The sequence below is a fragment of the Lolium perenne genome, chromosome 3, assembly GCF_019359855.2.
Source record: "Lolium perenne isolate Kyuss_39 chromosome 3, Kyuss_2.0, whole genome shotgun sequence".
In the NCBI taxonomy this organism is placed as follows: domain Eukaryota; kingdom Viridiplantae; phylum Streptophyta; class Magnoliopsida; order Poales; family Poaceae; genus Lolium; species Lolium perenne.
In genome coordinates this window covers 4,307,376-4,324,928 of record NC_067246.2, presented here as the reverse complement: position 1 = coordinate 4,324,928, position 17,553 = coordinate 4,307,376, and the positions used below count along the sequence as shown (strand labels likewise).

The following is a 17,553-nucleotide window of genomic DNA, read 5'->3' as shown; positions in this document are numbered from 1 at the left end:
AGTCGCGCTAAACCAAAAAAAATGGGCACATAAAATCACATGTTCCGAAGCTAAAAATGATTTTCCAGAAAATTAGGGGCATGGAAAAGTGGGCGAGTGGTTCAAATCCGTCCCGTTTCTAGAGGCGTCGGCTGAAGACGGCGGGTGATCCTACGTTTTCCTGGAGAGTTAGCGCGTGTGGCGGGTGTGTGGAATGCGTTGCCTAGGCGTTATTCTATCTTTGTGCATTGGTTTTCCTCAACCGTAGTTCGCGACCATGTATCTGCTTCACACACAAAATCCCTGTTTCGGCACTTGGAAAATGGTAAACGGTTTTCCATGGCCATGATGTCAAAACCCCGCACATAGTGTTGGTTGCCATCCCACGACACACACATGTGCGCGGTATGACCTTGTTCCAGCAAATTATGCATGCCCATTGGCCATAACCTAGCCCGTTTGACCTAAAAGCTATAGAACTTTGTAGAGGATAACTCATTTCATGAATGTTTTTCTGGAATAACTGTTGTATTTCAAGTTTGATTTTTTCCTCATAACTAGGTCACATAAAATGACGCCTCGCGAAGGTCTCACATTTTTCTGAATTATTTAATTAGTTGTTCTCAAAATGGGACACACGGGACACCCTGTTTGGCCACGTCGAGCGTGGCGGTTAACTTGTTGGGAGGCGCGTGAAACCAGAAAAGAGGGGCACATAAAATGACATGTTCCAGAGCTAAAAATAATTTTTGTTTTCAGAAATTCAGGATAGGGAAAAGTAGGCGCGTAGTTCAAATTCGGCCCGTTTCTAGCGGCATCGGCTGGAGACGGCGGGGGATCCTATGACTTCCCGAACAGCTAGCGCATGGGGCGGGTGTGAGGAATGCTTTTCGTATGCGTTCTCCTATCGTTGTGCATGGGTTTCCCTCAACCCCAGTTTGCGGCCCCTGTACATGCTTCACAAAAAACCCCGTTTTGGCACTTGGTAAATGCAAAACGGGTTTACCGTGGCCACGATGTCAAAACCCCGCACACAACATTGATTCCCGTCCCGGGGTACACACATGTGCGCGATATAACCTCGTTCCAGCAAACTATACATGCCCATTGTCCATAACCTAGCCCTTTTGACCTAAAAGCCATAGAACTATGTAGGTGATAGCTCATTTCGTGAAAGTTTTTTTTCGAATAACTGTCTGATTCCAAGTTTGATTTTTCCCCTCCCTCACATAGAATGACGCCTCGCGATGTTCTCACATTTTTCAGATTTTTTTCAACTAGTTGTTCTCAAGATGGGACGTCCCGTTTCGCCGCGTCGAGTGCGGCGGTGCACCTGTTGGGAGGCGCGCAAAACCGAAAAGGATGGTGCGTAGTTTAAATCTGGCATGTTTCTAGCGGCATCGGCTGGAGACGGCGAGGGATCCTACGGCTTCTCGGAGAGCTAACGCGCGGGGCGGGTGTGTGGAGCACGTTGCATAGGCGTACTTCTATCATTGTGCATTGGTTTCCCTCAACCCTAGTTCGCGCCCATGTACCTACTTCACACAAAAAATATTGTTTTGGTACTCAGAAAAATGGAAAACATGTTTTTCATGGCACACAACATTGATTCCCGTCCCTGGGCACATGCATGTGCATGATATGGCCTTGTTCCGGAAAACTATGTATACCCTCACCTGCCGGCTCCTTTTCCCCTTTATTCCCTCTATCCTTTTTCTTCTCTTCTTATCCGGTCGGTTCCTTCCCTCTTCCTTGTCCCATGATTCTACCCAGTATTGCAAGGCCACGACCTTCATCGGCACCGCGTGACGGCCAACTCTGCCTTGCGACTCCGCCGCCTCATCGCGCGAAAGCTCCTCCACCTCGCTGGTCACCGCCGTCTTGCACCAGTCTCCGCCCCGAGGTCGCCATCCCCTGCCGCCCGTGAGGTATTGCTCCACCCCGCCGTCGCCACTTTCCCCTGCAGCCCATGATGGAAAGCCCCGCCATATTCCCCCTGCTGCCCGCGACAGAGAGCTCTATCCGCCGTACCTGCAGCCTGCGGCGTCGCGCCGGAGCCCTCTCGTAATGTCATCGACCTCCTCAGCCGAACGTGACCTCGAGGGGCGGCGATGGGCGACGGAGACATGACATATCAATGCGGTTGTTGCTCCGGCTATCCCGCATGCATTGTCTTTTCTTAATACCAAAATATCTCTTTGCCGTGTGTCCTCACCAGAAAACACCCAGCGTTTGTACTTCTTTTAATCCTTAAACAAGTTTTTGCCGTGTATCCTCACCAGAAAACACCCGGTGTTTGTACTTTTTGTAATCCTTAAACAACTCTTTGTCGTGTACCCTACCAAAAAACATCCGGCCGTGGCTTTTCATGGTCTTTGCCGTGTGTCACTCTTAGAGCTACTCGGCGAAGAGTGGGAGATGACGTGACCGGTTTCTACTATTTTCCCTGTACCAAGAAAAAGAGACACAACAAAGAAAACATGCCGTTAGACGGAATGAAAACGGAGATGTGCTTTTCTTCGCCGTGTGTCTGGGTTTGACACATGGCAAATGCTCTTTGCCATGTACCCGCAAAAAAACACCCGATGAAGATTCTTCGTCCGTCAGGTCTTTGTTTTGTTGTCTTGGCGGAGTGTTTTTAGTAAATACCCAACAAAGATATCGTTTCCTGTAGGGGTAGTATATACTACGACTATGTCTTTATTAAACTGCCACGTGGGGAAAGAAGACAATGAGCAAACCCTGGTGCCGATTGGAGTCAATTTGGAAAGTAGGAAGTTGGAGAGAGGTATTGGCAAAAAAAAAGTTGGAGAGAGATTTAATTCCCCAAGTAACATGCTCATTAATTAATTTCCCTTTACTTTCCTACAAAGATGCTAGTTGATTGGGCGGGAACCGCATTCCGCCCGGAAATCAATTCCTCGGATTGTTCACCAAATTTTCTGGTGAAAGTTATTTTTCTTCCTAATTCACGGAATTTGACCCTCTAGCATTTCAAATATTCTTGCCATATCCAAATATCTGCGCCCCTAATTAATCTCCGTTATTACTTTTTTCCTACAAACATGCTACTAGTTTTTTTTTTTGAGAATTTCTCTGCATTCATATCACGGAAAGATACAAAGTTGTTGACCCTTACAAGCACAGAGAAACACAAATACAAAGGACCAAAAACACCTAGAACACCCTAAGACCACCATAGCCCATGAAGATCTTCGGAGCCCTGTCTCATCATCCCATAAACTTGAGAGAAGACCCTGCAGAAAGAACTACAACCAAGCGCAAGCAGGTCATCATCTTCGACCACGGTGCAATTGCCACCACGCTGCTTCCTCGTTCCTTGACACCGTTGATGAGAAGGCATGGACACCAATCCAACACGCCCGCAGTAGCCGTCGCCATCTTTGGCTTTGAGTACCGCGAAAAGTGTCCCTTCCGAAAGGAAGGGAACTCGAGTCAACCGACCGGTCCAAAGACCACGGCCGGGCCATCCGCTGGGCAAACCAGAACTCCCTCCAAAGATCGGCGCCGAGGAGGAAGGAAAACAAGAGCAAGAAATCATACCGACAAGGAGGAAGAAGGGTCTTTCTCCCGACCATCCGGCCGATTTGGCGTCGCCACGTCGCACCGCCTCCTCCCCTCGCCACCAAGGCCGGCCGTAAGAAGCTGCAAGACGTGATAGCCGCAAGCCACCGAAGAACACAAACCCTAAAAAGGAAGACAAGTGGTGCCATCTCCTTCCTCTCCCTCGCCACCACGGCCGGCCGAGGAGAAGGCAACAACATCGCACTCCTCCGACTCCGTAGCAGGACTCCGCAAACTCCACGGCATGGTCGAAATTCGACCGTGCCCGGGGAATCCACCCTCCCCGATCCGCAGATCTGAGAGGAAACCAGCGCAGCTCACCGGCGCCTCCACAAGTGGCCTTGCCGAGATGGGGATCGAGCTCCCAAGCATCCTTATTCCGACGCGACGTCGCCTCCACCATCTTGACGCCGTCCCAGAGCACCACGCGAAGACTAGGCCGGGCGCTTCCCGGCGCAGCAGAGGAAGAGCCCCCGCCGCCGCCACGCCACCGGGGCTTTGCCCGGCGGCGCCACCGGCGGCGGCGGCGGGAGGAGGGGGTGCGGTGGGTGTGGCGGCTAGGGTTGGGGTCGTGGGTTGTCACGGGACACGTATGTCATGCTACTAGTTGATTGGGCAGGAGAATAACCGTGCGCTTGGATCCCCTCTAATTCCGCCTCCAAAATTAGTTCCCTGATTGATTTTTGTTCACTTAATAAATTCTCCTACATTTTAGGCACGAATTGAATTCTACCGATTATTCAACAAATTTTCTGGTGATAGTTAATTACTTTCCTGGTTCCCGGGATTTGACCTTCAATCCGGGGGAGTAGCTTCAAATGGTATGCTTGATTAATTGGCTTAATTAGATATACGAGTACTAGCTTCAAATGAGTATCCTTGTTTACACAAAATGTTAGTCGCGTCATTTTGGAATACCTTTAACACTAGCATAGATTACGGCTATTAATTAAATTGGAGAGAGTAATTTTTTAATTAAGAAACTTACCTATATTTGACATTTTCTTCAACCATAGTAAGCAGTCAATCTTTAGATTAATCACCGTATAAATATTCCATCTTGGCATGAATCAGCCAAATTAACGAAATTTCCCATTTCCTTTGCATCTCCCGCGACCGCGACAGAGGCGGCGCCGGTCGCCCACGAACCACGGTGGCGCGGCAGGCCCGTCCGCCGGCGCACGCGTGCGTGCACGTCGAGCGCGGATCCGTCGTGGCCGAGGGCGGCTGCCGCTGCACGCCGGCGAGCCGGCCACCAGGACGCGCCGGCGACGACGCAGGCCATGGAGGGCTTTGGCTGCCGTCGTCCTCCACGCGCAGCGCGTGCCTCGGGGAGCCCTCCTTCCCGGCTTCCTCTACGAGGCCAATCTGCCACAGCACTACTCCGACGTGATGCGTCCCGGCGGCAGTCTCCTCCCACGACCTCGCCGGGAACAAGTCCGCCCCCGTGTGGCCGGTGAGGCTCCCCTCCTCTTCCCCCTCTCTCCAATCCCTAAAACGAACCAGTAAATAATTTTGCTGATCTCGTTTTGATTGGACCTGGGTTCTGATTTGGGAATTGCAGTCCGTGTGTGTGCGCCAGGAAACTCAATATCAGTGCGTAGATGATTTTTAGATCAGAATTCGGGAGCTTTTGGTTGTCCATGTACGTGATACATAAACTACCTAGATATATTGATGCCTGTTGGTTCAGTTCAACGAAAATACATGTACAGAGTTTGATAACAGCACACTTGTTTGCTGTCAGTGCGTCACCTAGGAGCACTAGTTTCTCCATAGATTAGACCAGCGCAAGCCCTTTCGGTTAATTAACTCGAGGAGCCAACGTTGCTGCAAAAAGATGCTGCTAGTATCTTCTTTTTTGGAGTACATTGTTAAAACCTGATGCAACCTGGGTGTTCTGCTGTGCAAGCACTATACCTGTTTCTGTCCAATTCACCTCTTAATGGCACATTTTCCTGCCATCATATTAATTGTCACTCCGAACTTGAGTTTGAAGTTTGACAGTGAAGTTGCGGTGCATTTTCTTTCAGACCTGAGCCCACCGGAATCGACACTGCTATGTGGCGTGGTGGAGGTAGGGCGGCTCCGGACCTTTGTGCTGGAGGATGGGAAGACGAGGCATGCGTTCGACGTACTGGTCCAGTAGCCCCTCAAGTTTGAGTGCTCAAGTGGCTGGGTAAGCTTGGCGGTGTGGTTTTCCTGAACGTGAAATGATGATACAGTGTAGTCATATTTGTTGTCACTCCGAACTTGAATTTGAGGTTGACAGTGTAGTTGTGGTGCATTTTCTTTCAGACCCGAGCCCACAAGAATCGACACTGCTATGTGGTGGAGGTAGGGCGGGTCAAGATCTTTGCGCTGGAGGATGGGAAGACGATGCACGCGTTCTACTTCTACATACTTACCCTGTTGTGCCTCAAGTTTGAGTGCTCGAGTGGCTGTGAGATACGGGTAAGCACAGCGGCGTGGTTTTCCTGAACGTGAAATGATGATACATGTGCAAGCATTTCTGTTCGTTGTCAGTACGTACACCTGTTTGTTGTCAGTACTAGTTTAGTCATGGATTAGATCAGTTCAAGCTTTGAGGTTAGTTAACTGGAAGAAGCAAAGCAAGGACACATCAATAATTCAATTGGTTGAATTTCGAATCTAATGGTTCCTGTGTGCTTTGATTCAAATTACAGCAGTACACTGTTGCTAAGTGTGAGTACTTTGTCAAACTGGAATATTAATCTTGCCTGTTTAATTAACTTGAAGGACTAGTTAATAATATCTTGTCAGTACGTCCAGTAGGACTAGTTAATCCACATATAAGATCAGGATAAGCCTTGAGGTTCAATAACTCGAGGAGCCAGGCCAACCTTTCTCCAGAAAATGCTAGTGTGTAATTTCTGATACATACAGTAAATAGTCAACATTGTTTTCTAAACATCGCCTCTTGTCTGTGCATTGTAGAAAACTATTTCTTCAAGGCGATTCCGATTAAGTGCTTGGTCAGAGCAGATTAATGGGGCTGTTTATTTTTACTAATGATATATTCTGTTTGATATGTCTTGTTCCGATAAACTTTCCCTTGAACTCAAAAAGGTTGAAATTGTTGTGTGCAATTTACTCCAATCGTGTCTTTTTTGTTAGGGAAACTTGAAGAAGATGTTGGCCAAGGCTGAATCCGAACTCAGCAACTGTGTATTATTTGGCGTTATGGCGGTGCTATATACAACAGTGTCCACCTCAAGTGGTCGCTGTTTTCGTGACGACAGTGTTCTTCTTTGGCTACAACCATACTGGCTTCATCAAACACACCATGCAGATCATCTGCCAGTGAGACCTCTCATCCCTCGTCTTTCCATTTTCAGCGCGTGGAGTTCTTTTCATGTTCAGAACTTTGCGTGTATATCAAAGGAGATGAATATTTTCACTAGTTGTCCAGGAACACTTGTTTGTTGTAACTACTAGTTTACTCTAGATTAGATCAGTTCAAGCTTGAGGTTAATTAACTGGAAGAAGCGAAACAAGGACAGATCAATTAATTCAATTGGTCTGATTTCTGAATTTAATGGTTCCTGTGCGCTTTGATTCAAATTGCAGCAGTACACTATAGCTAAATGTGAGTACTTTGTCAAACTGGAATATTAATCTTGCATGTTTAATCAACTCGGAAGGACTAGTCAATAATATCTTGTCAGAACAAGCTTTGAGGTTCATTAACTCGAGGAGCCAACCTTGCTACAAAAAATGCTAGTGCTAAATATTGTTTACTGAACATCGCCCTCTTGTCTATGCATTGCAGCAAACTATTTCTTCAAGGTGATTCTTATTAAGTGCTTATTTAGAACAGATTAATGGGGCTGTTTATTTTTACTAATGATATATTATGTTTGACATGTCTCGCTTTGATAAACTTTCCCTTTTACTCAACATGGTTGAAATTGTTGTCGAATTTACTCCAATCGTGTCTTTTCTTTTTTCGTCAGGGAAACTTGAAGAAGCTGTTGGCCAAGGCTGAATCCGAACTCAGCAACCGTGTATGTTCTGGCGTTATGATGGTGCTGTATACAACAGTGTCGGCCTCAAGTATTTGCTGTTGTGGTGACGACAGTGTTCTTCTTTGGTTACAACCATACTTGCATCATCAAACACACCATGCAGATCATCTGCCTGTGAGACCTCTCATCCCTCATCCTTTATTTTCAGCGAGTGGAGTTCTTTTCATGTTCACACAACTTTGCGTGTATATCAAATCTGATGAATATTTTCACTAGTTGTACTGATATGAACTATTAACGGAGCTAGTCGATGAATGCTAGCAAAAATATGAACAACTATTGATATGAACAATGGATGTGATGGTAATTGGCAAGCCTGGATTAATACTTTGATGGAAACACACAAAAATTGTTTGATTCAGGGGTTTTTATGAACACTTTTGTTAAAGGAGTTTAAGTGTTACTTGCAGAATTTATGTTGCTCCGCTGCCTACAAATATAATTGCGTTTTCTTTAAAATTTAGAGCACCAGGATGATGACTTGAAGGATTCATCACTCAGTCCTCACAAGCATGTAGTGCAACTTTTCCAAATGATAAACTATAATTTTGTCTGGCTGGATGAGATAATCAAGTTTGGATGGCTCTCTAAGCCATACAAGGGTATTGGTGTCTGCTTTGAGCAAACAATAAAGGGCGAAGATTTAGTAATGTCATCCTTACTTCCCAACTCAGGTAGCTATCCCCTAAAGTTTCAGGTGTTCTAAAGATCAGGCCTGACTCTGCCAAACGCGTACGGAATCTTTATGTTTAGTTGTGTGTAGGAAAACAATACCTTGATGTTTACAGTAACATGCTCATGCTGGCCTGGAGTCTCCAGTTTTGTGTCTACATCATTGCTGGTCTATCTTTGGTTTCCTTGAATGGATTGCAGCCATGCTTGCTATACAATAGTGGTTAATGATCATGACGTTCTTGTTGACATGTTTCTCTATGCCCCTGTGACTTGTGGTTGGGCTCTGTTAAGAATTTAGGGCCCGAACTAGTTTCGGAATTGCTAATTTGAGTGTCTTGATAACTCTGCAATCCTAAACGCGGTGACCTGCTTTGGTTTGTAGGAGTTGGTTGTGGCACTGATAAGTAGTGTTTTAGTTGATTGTTTCTGTGATTGGTCGGATTCCTTAATGTTTGATTTCAGGATTGGAGCTTTGTTTTGGTTTTGAAAAATAGGGCCCATGTGTTTTGCAATATGTTGTACCCGCATGAAGCTTGTTTGAAATATGATGTTAAGTAAATTGGTTGTTGGTAATGTCAGGTTGTCCGGAATCCATGAGCTTTTATTGTTGGTAGGACAAAAACAATCCCTTGATGCTTTACAAAAACAGTTGTATATATGTGGTTGAATTGTTGTCTAAGCGCTGGAATGCTGAAACTTTGCGTTGTCGTTCTTGCTGCAGGGGATGGTGAGTCGCCGGCGAGGACGACATGGCCAGGGCCATGTGCTGTGTCTAATCTTTGTCTGATTTAGTCGGGCATCCATCTCTGGGCTGTTGCGCGGCTGCTTGTTTGTCATCCGGTGAGACCTCTCATCATTAAACACACCATGCAGATCATCCGCCCGTGAGACCTCTTATCCCTCATCTTTTCATTTTCAGCGATTTGAGTTGTTTTCATGTTCAGAACTTTGCATGTATATCAAATGTGATGAATATTTTCACTAGTTGTTCTGGTATGAAGTATTACCGGAGCTAATCGATGAATGCTAGCAAGAATATGAACAATTAGTGGTATGAAGAATGGATGTCTGAGTGTTGCTATTAATGCTGAAACTCTGCATGGTCGTTTCTAGTGCAGGGGAAGGTGAGTCGCCAGCGAGGACGACATGTCCAGGGTATGGTGCTGTGGCTCATCTTTGTCTGGTTCAGTCTGGCGTCCATGTGGCGGATGTTGTGCTGCTGCTGCTGCTTGTTTGGTGTATTTGAAATTATGTTTCTGAATGGTTGTATTATAGTTGAAATGCTGAGAAAGCTTGCCACAAAGCTTTGTATGTGCTGTGCGTGCTGTCAGTTGGCGGTATCCTTTTGTCGACGTGGCCATCCCGTGTGGTTTGGTGTGGCTGCAGTCTCGACAGCAGCTATGTGAAAAGAATGCTTCAGTTGCTGTAATATGGGTGTATTGTAATGCTCCGGTCGAGAAGCTATGTGAAAAAAATAAAAAATGCGCTTTGAGAGGTTTACTTTTTTGTCTTTTGATGATGATGCGAGCTGTGAAGAAAATATGGATGGTCGTGCCAAACTTTTGGATTGCTAAAAAGTTCCTTTCTTTTTGGGAAATTCCGCCTATCTAAAACAATCATGAGCGGCGGTACAAGTAGAACCAAAAGTGCAGTAGTAATTTTTTTTTTGAATTGCTAAGTTAATCATTTGAACTTGAGAATTGTGTAAATTGCAAAGTTATCGAGCAAGTGCACTTGGCAGTTGGCCAAAATAATTAGCATATATAGTAGGCCACGTAAAAAATGCCAGCATTTTTAGTCCTTGACAAACAAAATGTGCCAGGTGGTGAAACGGGCATGTTTACAAGCTATAAACTTGTATCGATCTACTAGTTACATTTTTCCCTAATCCATGCATCGATCACGTTCTCCAGGATGAGCGTTGCAGCCTTCGCCATCCGTGGCGGGGGGGAGCGGAACTCTCACGCAAAGGTTGCGAGTACGATATGTAGTACAACAGTCGGTTCTACCCTATCACCTGCTTTGGCGACGTGGGGAACACGACGATGAAGCGAGCACACGTTCGCCGGAGTGGCCGTGAACTACTAGCCTCGGTTGTTGTGCTCCTTCAAGGTGCAGGACCTCCTCGACGTCGATGACGCGGAGTGGCCACCCATTCAAGGTTAAGCCTTGTATTTCGACACCGCCAATGCTGAGATCCACCATTTAGTATGGCGCTCCTAAAACATATGACGAATGACCCTGGAGGTTCGGCGTCTTTTCCGGTGTCCGTCTCGGTGGCGCTGGAGTTGAGCAGCATGGTTGTCTAGATAAAGTAAAGACATCGGTTTGAGGACACGGAGGGAGTAACGTGGAGTATTATTATTACTTGCATAATACACGAGTGCAAGGAGATACATGTGTACGTATTTGGAAGTAGACAAAGTTTGATTTTTCACGGGCCGGCCGGGAAGAGGAAAGAGGGAAAGGAATTGATCACGGTACGTAGGATTTTCAGATTTGTCGGGTTTAATTCACGGTAGGAGACGTTTAATACGTACCCTAGATATCATATCCGCCTCCCTGATTAACTTGCGTTTGATTGGGCCGCATGGAACGAAAACAATTGATGATTTGGACTTGAGCGACGTAAGTGTAGTACTAGTAGGAGGGGATGCAGTCAGGTGGAAGCCAGCTGTCGGGAAAAGGATAAAAAGAGCTCCGGCGCGCGGAGTGTGTGCACCGCACGCACGTGTGACGGACGCATCCATCCATCCAGTTTCACGTGCACGTGTCACACCGATCGATCCAGTAGAGGCAGCGAACCAATTAAGTAAGAGGACAGATGCATGCGCACGGAGGGCGCCGATCCATGCGACCCAGCCACGATTCACGACCGTGCTGCTTTTCTTGATGCAGGGCGCGGCAAGACGTCCTTGCCTTGAAACCGCGACCGGGGGAGAAAAAGGCGGCTCGCCGTCGTCGAGAGAGATGCATGGATGTAGCCATCGTGGAGATGGACATCAACTGGTTCCGCTGCCCCGACTGCTCCCTCGTCCTCACCCCGCCCGTCTTTCAGGTACAAATCCTCTACCACCTCACCTTTTTTTTCTTGGTCTTCTTCAACATCACCAGATCAGACCGATTTCATCATCTCGTACGTCATGCAGTGCAAGGAGGGGCACCTGGCCTGCGACGGCTGCCGCGCCGGAAAGTGCCAGAGGTGCAACGGCACATTCAACACCCGGAACAAGGTGGTGGAGCACATCATCTCCGTGTCCAAGTTCAAGTGCCCCTTCACCGGCTGCCACGGCTTCTTCCCCTTCCGCGACCTGCGCGCCCACCGCGAGGCGTGCCTCCACGCGCCCTGCTTCTGCGCCGAGCCTGGGTGCACCTTCGCGGCCCCGCCGCCCACGCTCCTCCGGCACCTCGTCGTCGACCACTTATGGCCCGCGCACCCTGTCGTCTACGGCCAAGTCCTCCGGCTCCGCGCGCCCCTGTTGGAGCCGCGCCGCCTGCTGCACGCCAAGGAGGACGGCGGTGTGTTCGTTGTGGTCATCGGCGCGCTAGGCGCAGTCACCGCCGTGTCGGTGGTGTGCGTCAGGAAGGCGGGCGGCCCGTCCCAGCCGTGTTACACGGCCGAGCTGCGCGCCAGCGACCCGCCGCTGCCGGGCGCGGGTGCAGCCAGCATGATCAGGATGCCAATGGAGACGGTGACGAGCACCGACAGGCCCGGCGAGGTCTCCGTGGAGAAGCTGCCTTGGGTTATGTCAGTACCGTCGACGTATCTGCTGGCCGGTGTTGATGGTGATGGGGCGTCAAAAAAGCTGCACCTGAAGATCCAGATTAAGAAAATTTCCTGATTTTGGTGAACATGCATCATGGATTGTAATATGATCCATGTGGTAAGTTGTAGTCAACCGAATTCTACGGTTTGTCATGGCACTGTTGGACAAGGACCTCGTCAGTGACTCGCCAGAGACCATGCCGGAGGCTCGCCAGAGGCCTTGTAGCAAAAAAAATTGTACTAAAGTAGCAAAACCACATACCATTTGTGGATACAAAATTATACTATCATAGCATCATCAACTAATCCTCACCGGTGCATCCCAACTCCGGCTAGCAGCACCGTCGCTGACCATTGGTAGCATCATCGATGACTGTTTGCAGCGCAGTGCCACCTTGGCAGCATCATCGTCGTGCCATGGCAGCAACACCATGCCACCTTGACAGCAACATCCTCGTTATGTGGCAGCACCTGCCTTGCAACCCCTCGGTAGCACCGCCGTGCCACTCGTAGCACCAGCGCCACGCCTAGCAGTATCGACACATGCACCCTAACAGCATCACGACCCCACCTTTGTAGCTCCGGCAACCAGTTTTTGTAGCCTCCGTACTGAACCTTTGGAGACCTACGCGCCCACCACGAGGCGTGCCAACACGCACCCTGCTTCTGCGCAGAGCCAGGGTGCACCTTCGCGGCCCCGCCAACCAGGCTCCTCCGGCACCTCGTCGCCGACCACTTATGGTCTGCGCTCCCCATCGCCTACGGCGAAGTCCTCCAGTTCCGCGCGCCTCGTCTGAGCTGCTGCGCCGGCTACTGCATGCCAAGGAGGATGGCCGTGTGTTCGTTGTCGTCATGGGCGCGCCGGCTCTCTAGTGCTCGTAGTCTTCGCTAGGTGATCCAAAGACCTATTTGTAATTTTTATTACCTTTGACTTTCTTTGTACTCCTATTTTTTATGATGATTAATAGATCGGGTGGACTTTTCGCAAAAAAACTTTCTGTAGACTGGGAACCGTAGTCGCCCCTCAGACCTCAGTAACTATTTGAATTTTTTTTTAGGGATGATAAAATTTATTTCTTCTCAAAACTAAGGAATTCCAAATCGACGATGTCTGAGTTAAACCAGAGAAATTCGACACGGGTCGTGCAAAAACCTAAAAGCCCACGTCTGGCCCAGCCCATCACCCCACTCTTCCTTCCCCGTCCCGTCCTAGCCTCTTCCTGTTCATCATCTTCATCTTCTTCTCCGCCAAGAAAGATAACAAAACAAATCCCACTCTTATAAACCATCCCATCCCGAAATTCAGAACAAACAAATTCCTCTGCTCTCCCGACATTAGGCTCGTGGGGGATGGGGGGATCTGTTGCAAGTTCGCTCACATGGTGCTGAACATCGAGGCTACATAATGTGCTTGTCATGCAGGAAGGAGAGTCGTGCAAAACAGAGAGAGCTTTTAAAGATAAAAAAAGAAGAGATGAAGCAGAGGAAGAAAACCCAAGCCTCAAGCATGCTAGGGTCCATATAATTAAAAGCAGCGGGCCGTTGAATTGTAATATCAGCGTAATAAAAAATGAAATTTTATGTCTTAATAAAATAAAAGTAATAGCAACAACTTGCTAGGGTGATGGCTAAAAGAAAACACAGAGCTAGACTGATAAAAGGCAACTCGCAAATACACAAACATGTAAGAGCGTCTCCAACTGACGCGCGCACTTTCGGCGCGCTAATTTTTTTATACATGACCGTGTTAGGAAATCAACCTTACCATCTTTGTGTAAACCGAATTACTCCAGATTGAGTCAATCAAGGGATTCGGTAGGTAAGGTTGAGAATAGATGGCAAGGCATGATTGAGTCAATCACCCGTGTCCCCTTCCTTAATCAAGATTGTAGCCGTTTGTAACCTTTTTTTTTTTTTTTTTGCGAAACACAGTACAATTAAAGACTCTCACACATACGCACACACACTCCCTATGAACGCACGCACGCACACCCTACCTCTATGAGCATTTCCTGGAGACTGCGTGGAAGAACTGATCCGAACATATCTCTATAGTACATAGGACTCTAGGTACAACATATTTTTTTAGGGAGGCAATCTGTGATAGTTTTGGCACGTACAGGATGAAGCACATAAAGCAAGTCTGGCTGGAACGAGATGGTTACATACGTATCAAAGCCATAAAGTCTTATAATTAAGATATGCCTTAAACATATATACATATGCACCGTAAATAGCTGTGTTGATTTGAAAATTGAGCCGTGCACGTGTGAGTTGTGACTATGGGCAAAAAAAAGTATGGCTGCAAACGTGGTGGCAAAGCGATTGGAGCCACTAGGATATGGAAAGTTTAGAAGAAAATTATAAATTGTAAACTCATCGGCTCATACTTTCCGTTTTTTATTTACACCGTATTTTGAATTTAAGCAAAATCATATTTGTAAAGTTTAGTCAAAGATATAGCAAAAACTATCAACATCCATAATAGTAAAACCATTAACCTCGCCGCAGTAACCTAGCAGAAAGAACGATGGGAGGTAAACCATCGGTTCCACAAAACATGAGAGACCGGTTTTCGCTTTTTTGGGTGAGGGCGTGTCTCTAGGTTTTCCAGACGCGCGAAAAAATATAGCGCGGAAACAACGCTTTACCATACGCTGTAAAATACAGTGCCGAAAACAAGTTTTGCATACATATGATTAAAAATAAGATCAAACATATTAGTAAAAATAGATTTTAAAACGACGACAAGAACGATAATTAACCGGATACAATACATCTAAAAATCAGAGAAGTCGGAGTCCGATCACGACGACTCCGACAGCTCAGTCAAGACCAAATCCGTCCAGCGTTCATCGTTTTCGTCGATGGTCGTCGGGCAGGCTTCCTGCGCCTCGATGAACCGCTTGCGCGCGCGAATGCCCTCCTTCTCCGCCCTGCGCTCCGCGTTCTTCTGCGCGTAGAAGGAGCGCTGGTCGAGGACGTCCTGCGGGAAGGCGGCGGCCCACGCCTCCATGGCGCGTTCATCCGCCTGCGCAATGGCGAGGCGGCGCTGCTCGGCGGTGACGAGGCTGTCGAAGCTGGCCAAGAACTCCGCCTCCTCGAGCGAGGCGCAGTACTTGAAATTGAGCTCCTGGCGGGGGCGGCCGAGGCGCCATGCCACCATGTCGTAGGCGCGCGCCGCCTGCTCCACGGTGGTGAAGGTGTCGAGGGTGAGGCGAGCGCCGTCAGCGCGGATCTCCGCGTAGAACGTGCTGCTTGAAAATCTCCGCGTAGAACGAAATCGAATGAGTTGCGCCGAGGGGCCATGGCGGCGGCCTGGTCTCGGTGGTGGTGGTGCGCGTGGAAGGGGAAGTGGCGCGTGGCAGGCGAGAGGGTGGCGCTTGGCGGGAGGGACTTTTCAACGGCGGTTGAGGACGCGTCGCCAAATCTCCCGCGCGCGCAGCCGCTTTATCCCCCGCGCACGCTATTTTTGTGGGTCAGTTTTTTTACCGCGGGCGCCTTTTGGCGTGTCTGTTGGAGATGCTCTAAGTAGCATAACTGAATTTTGCATACATAAACCATTATATATCTGAATTTTGCCTAGCAGTATAAACCAGCGGTCAAAAGGTATAATCTAGAAACAACATCAATTCATAAAAAGAAAGTCCCGTCAACTTTCTGTAGGCTGAAAGTAGAGCGAAACGGTACGAGAGGTCAAGGATAGCATGATCTCGTGATCCCTAGGCGGCGGCTAGGGTTCTCGTGCCCTTCGCCGGTAGAGCTGCCGGCCCTCGCTTCTGATGGCCTTTTAGGCCTTGGAGGTGTGGCGGCCCTCGTTCTCTCACCGGCGGAAGGATTCCCGTTTTCTGTTTTAGGCTTTTCAATGTCTTCATCGGGATGGTGAGGCGGCAGCTACATCATGATGGCAGAATAAGGTCCTCCCCACCCTATCCGGCTCCGGTGGTGCGTCTAGCACTGACGGAGAGTGTGTGGAGTTTTGTGTCCGGCGGATCTCATGGGATCCGGTCCGTCTTCGTGTTCAGCAGTGTGGTCACAGGTTTGGCTCTTCCGATCTACGGTTCTCATCTTTGGCGTTGGTTGCTGCTCTCCTGCGTTGGTCCTTCAGGGCTTTAGCACGATGGCTTTTCATCTGTCTACTGCAACAAGCTCTACTTCGATAAGCCTGTCCGCTTATACTACGGTTTCTGCTGCAGCTCGTGGGAAAAAGGCGGAAGAGAGAGAAAACCTTTTCTTGCCCGCCCTTGGTTGGACGGGCTTTTCCTTCTCTTTTCGCAGCTCGTAGGAAGAGCGAGAACCGCTTCTTTTCAATAACTTTTGCTCCTCGACCCTCGTTGACTGATGGCAATTTCGCGCAAATGTTATTCCAAGACAAATGGCCGAAAATCTCAACTAGTTAGAGCATCTTCACCGGCACTCCCCGTATAGTCGCCGGCAGGGGTGCCGACACACCGGCGCGTCCCATACGACAACCCCAATAGATTATTTAAATTGAAAACTCAAGCAAAAGCATAGAAATTTAAATAAGTTTTCGAATTTAAAGTTTGAGCCAACACACGGCCACCAAATTCGAATAGGTTTTCGAATATGAAGTTTGGGCCAACATACGGGCACCGAATCACCGTCTCCGGCCGCAAAAAACAAATTCGGCTTCCAAGCCAACTGATCAGATGAACGGGATCAGGGGCGGCTCAACCTCGACGACTTCCTCATCATCGGCGAGCCCCGGCGGCAGCTCCGTCGCTGCAACAAGATCCACGGTCGCCGGGGGAGGCATGAACGTCGACGGTGCCGGCGGAGACATGAACGTGAAGGATGCCGGTTGTGGTGACCCAGCATACCACTGCATGGTGTAGTACGCAGGTCATTGACATAACACCAATGAAACACCGTTCCACTAGTATTACATCCCTCAGAGTGATACAACAGAAACATTTGCGGGTCCTAGGCATGTCTATAGAATTACACACGGACTCTTTACAGAAGATCAGCACAGCCTCCTAGTTTATAATGAGGTAAAACTGCAAGTAAACTCCAGAAGAACAACGCGTAGTCTAACTTATTACTAACTCTATCTATATAGATGATTTGACTGGCTATAGAAGCTATGACTGGATTCTAGCTAATTATGAACTAGGATTAGGGAGCTAGTTCCCTTCTACTGCTAATCTAGGTTTTCTCCATGGTGGATGTAGTGTTCGACTCGTCTCGAAGAATCTTATCTCTTGAAGCAGTTGTTGACTTTTCAGTCTTCGAGTTGCACTGTAGATCTTTCTTTAATGCCTTCAGATCTAAGCAGGGGATTCAAAGAGGGATGAGTACGAGCGTACTCAGCAAATTCATTATAGGAAAGAGGTGTTTAATGCACTAGCTACAGCCATGGACCAAAAAGTCATAGGCAATGCAAGTTTTTGTAAACATTTCTTCAAAAGGTTGCTTTTATTCTGAAGAGCTATGTCCATCAGCCTTCACCGGGTGTCTAGAACTTCATGGAGTTCC

General features: G+C 48.1%; 1 protein-coding gene and 1 long non-coding RNA gene across 3 annotated transcripts; both read left to right on the top strand.

The window, feature by feature from the left end:
• Window positions 1-4,778: 4,778 nt before the first annotated feature.
• Window positions 4,779-9,626, top strand: LOC127340645 (uncharacterized). 2 transcript variants are annotated; one of them, XR_011754480.1, is made up of 7 exons: window positions 4,779-5,020; window positions 5,598-5,743; window positions 5,863-6,018; window positions 6,703-6,888; window positions 7,542-7,727; window positions 9,010-9,172; window positions 9,402-9,626. It is a non-coding gene; the product is annotated as an uncharacterized lncRNA (long non-coding RNA). The 2 variants fall into 2 exon arrangements; XR_007874663.2 differs by lacking the exon at window positions 5,598-5,743 and having other exon boundaries at window positions 9,402-9,624.
• A 1,657-nt stretch (window positions 9,627-11,283) lies between these two features.
• Window positions 11,284-12,130, top strand: LOC139837764 (E3 ubiquitin-protein ligase SINA-like 10). Its single transcript, XM_071827030.1, has 2 exons — window positions 11,284-11,346; window positions 11,438-12,130. Exons 1-2 carry the CDS (start codon window positions 11,284-11,286, stop codon window positions 12,128-12,130), a joined length of 756 nt encoding a protein of 251 aa, XP_071683131.1.
• Window positions 12,131-17,553: the final 5,423 nt, after the last annotated feature.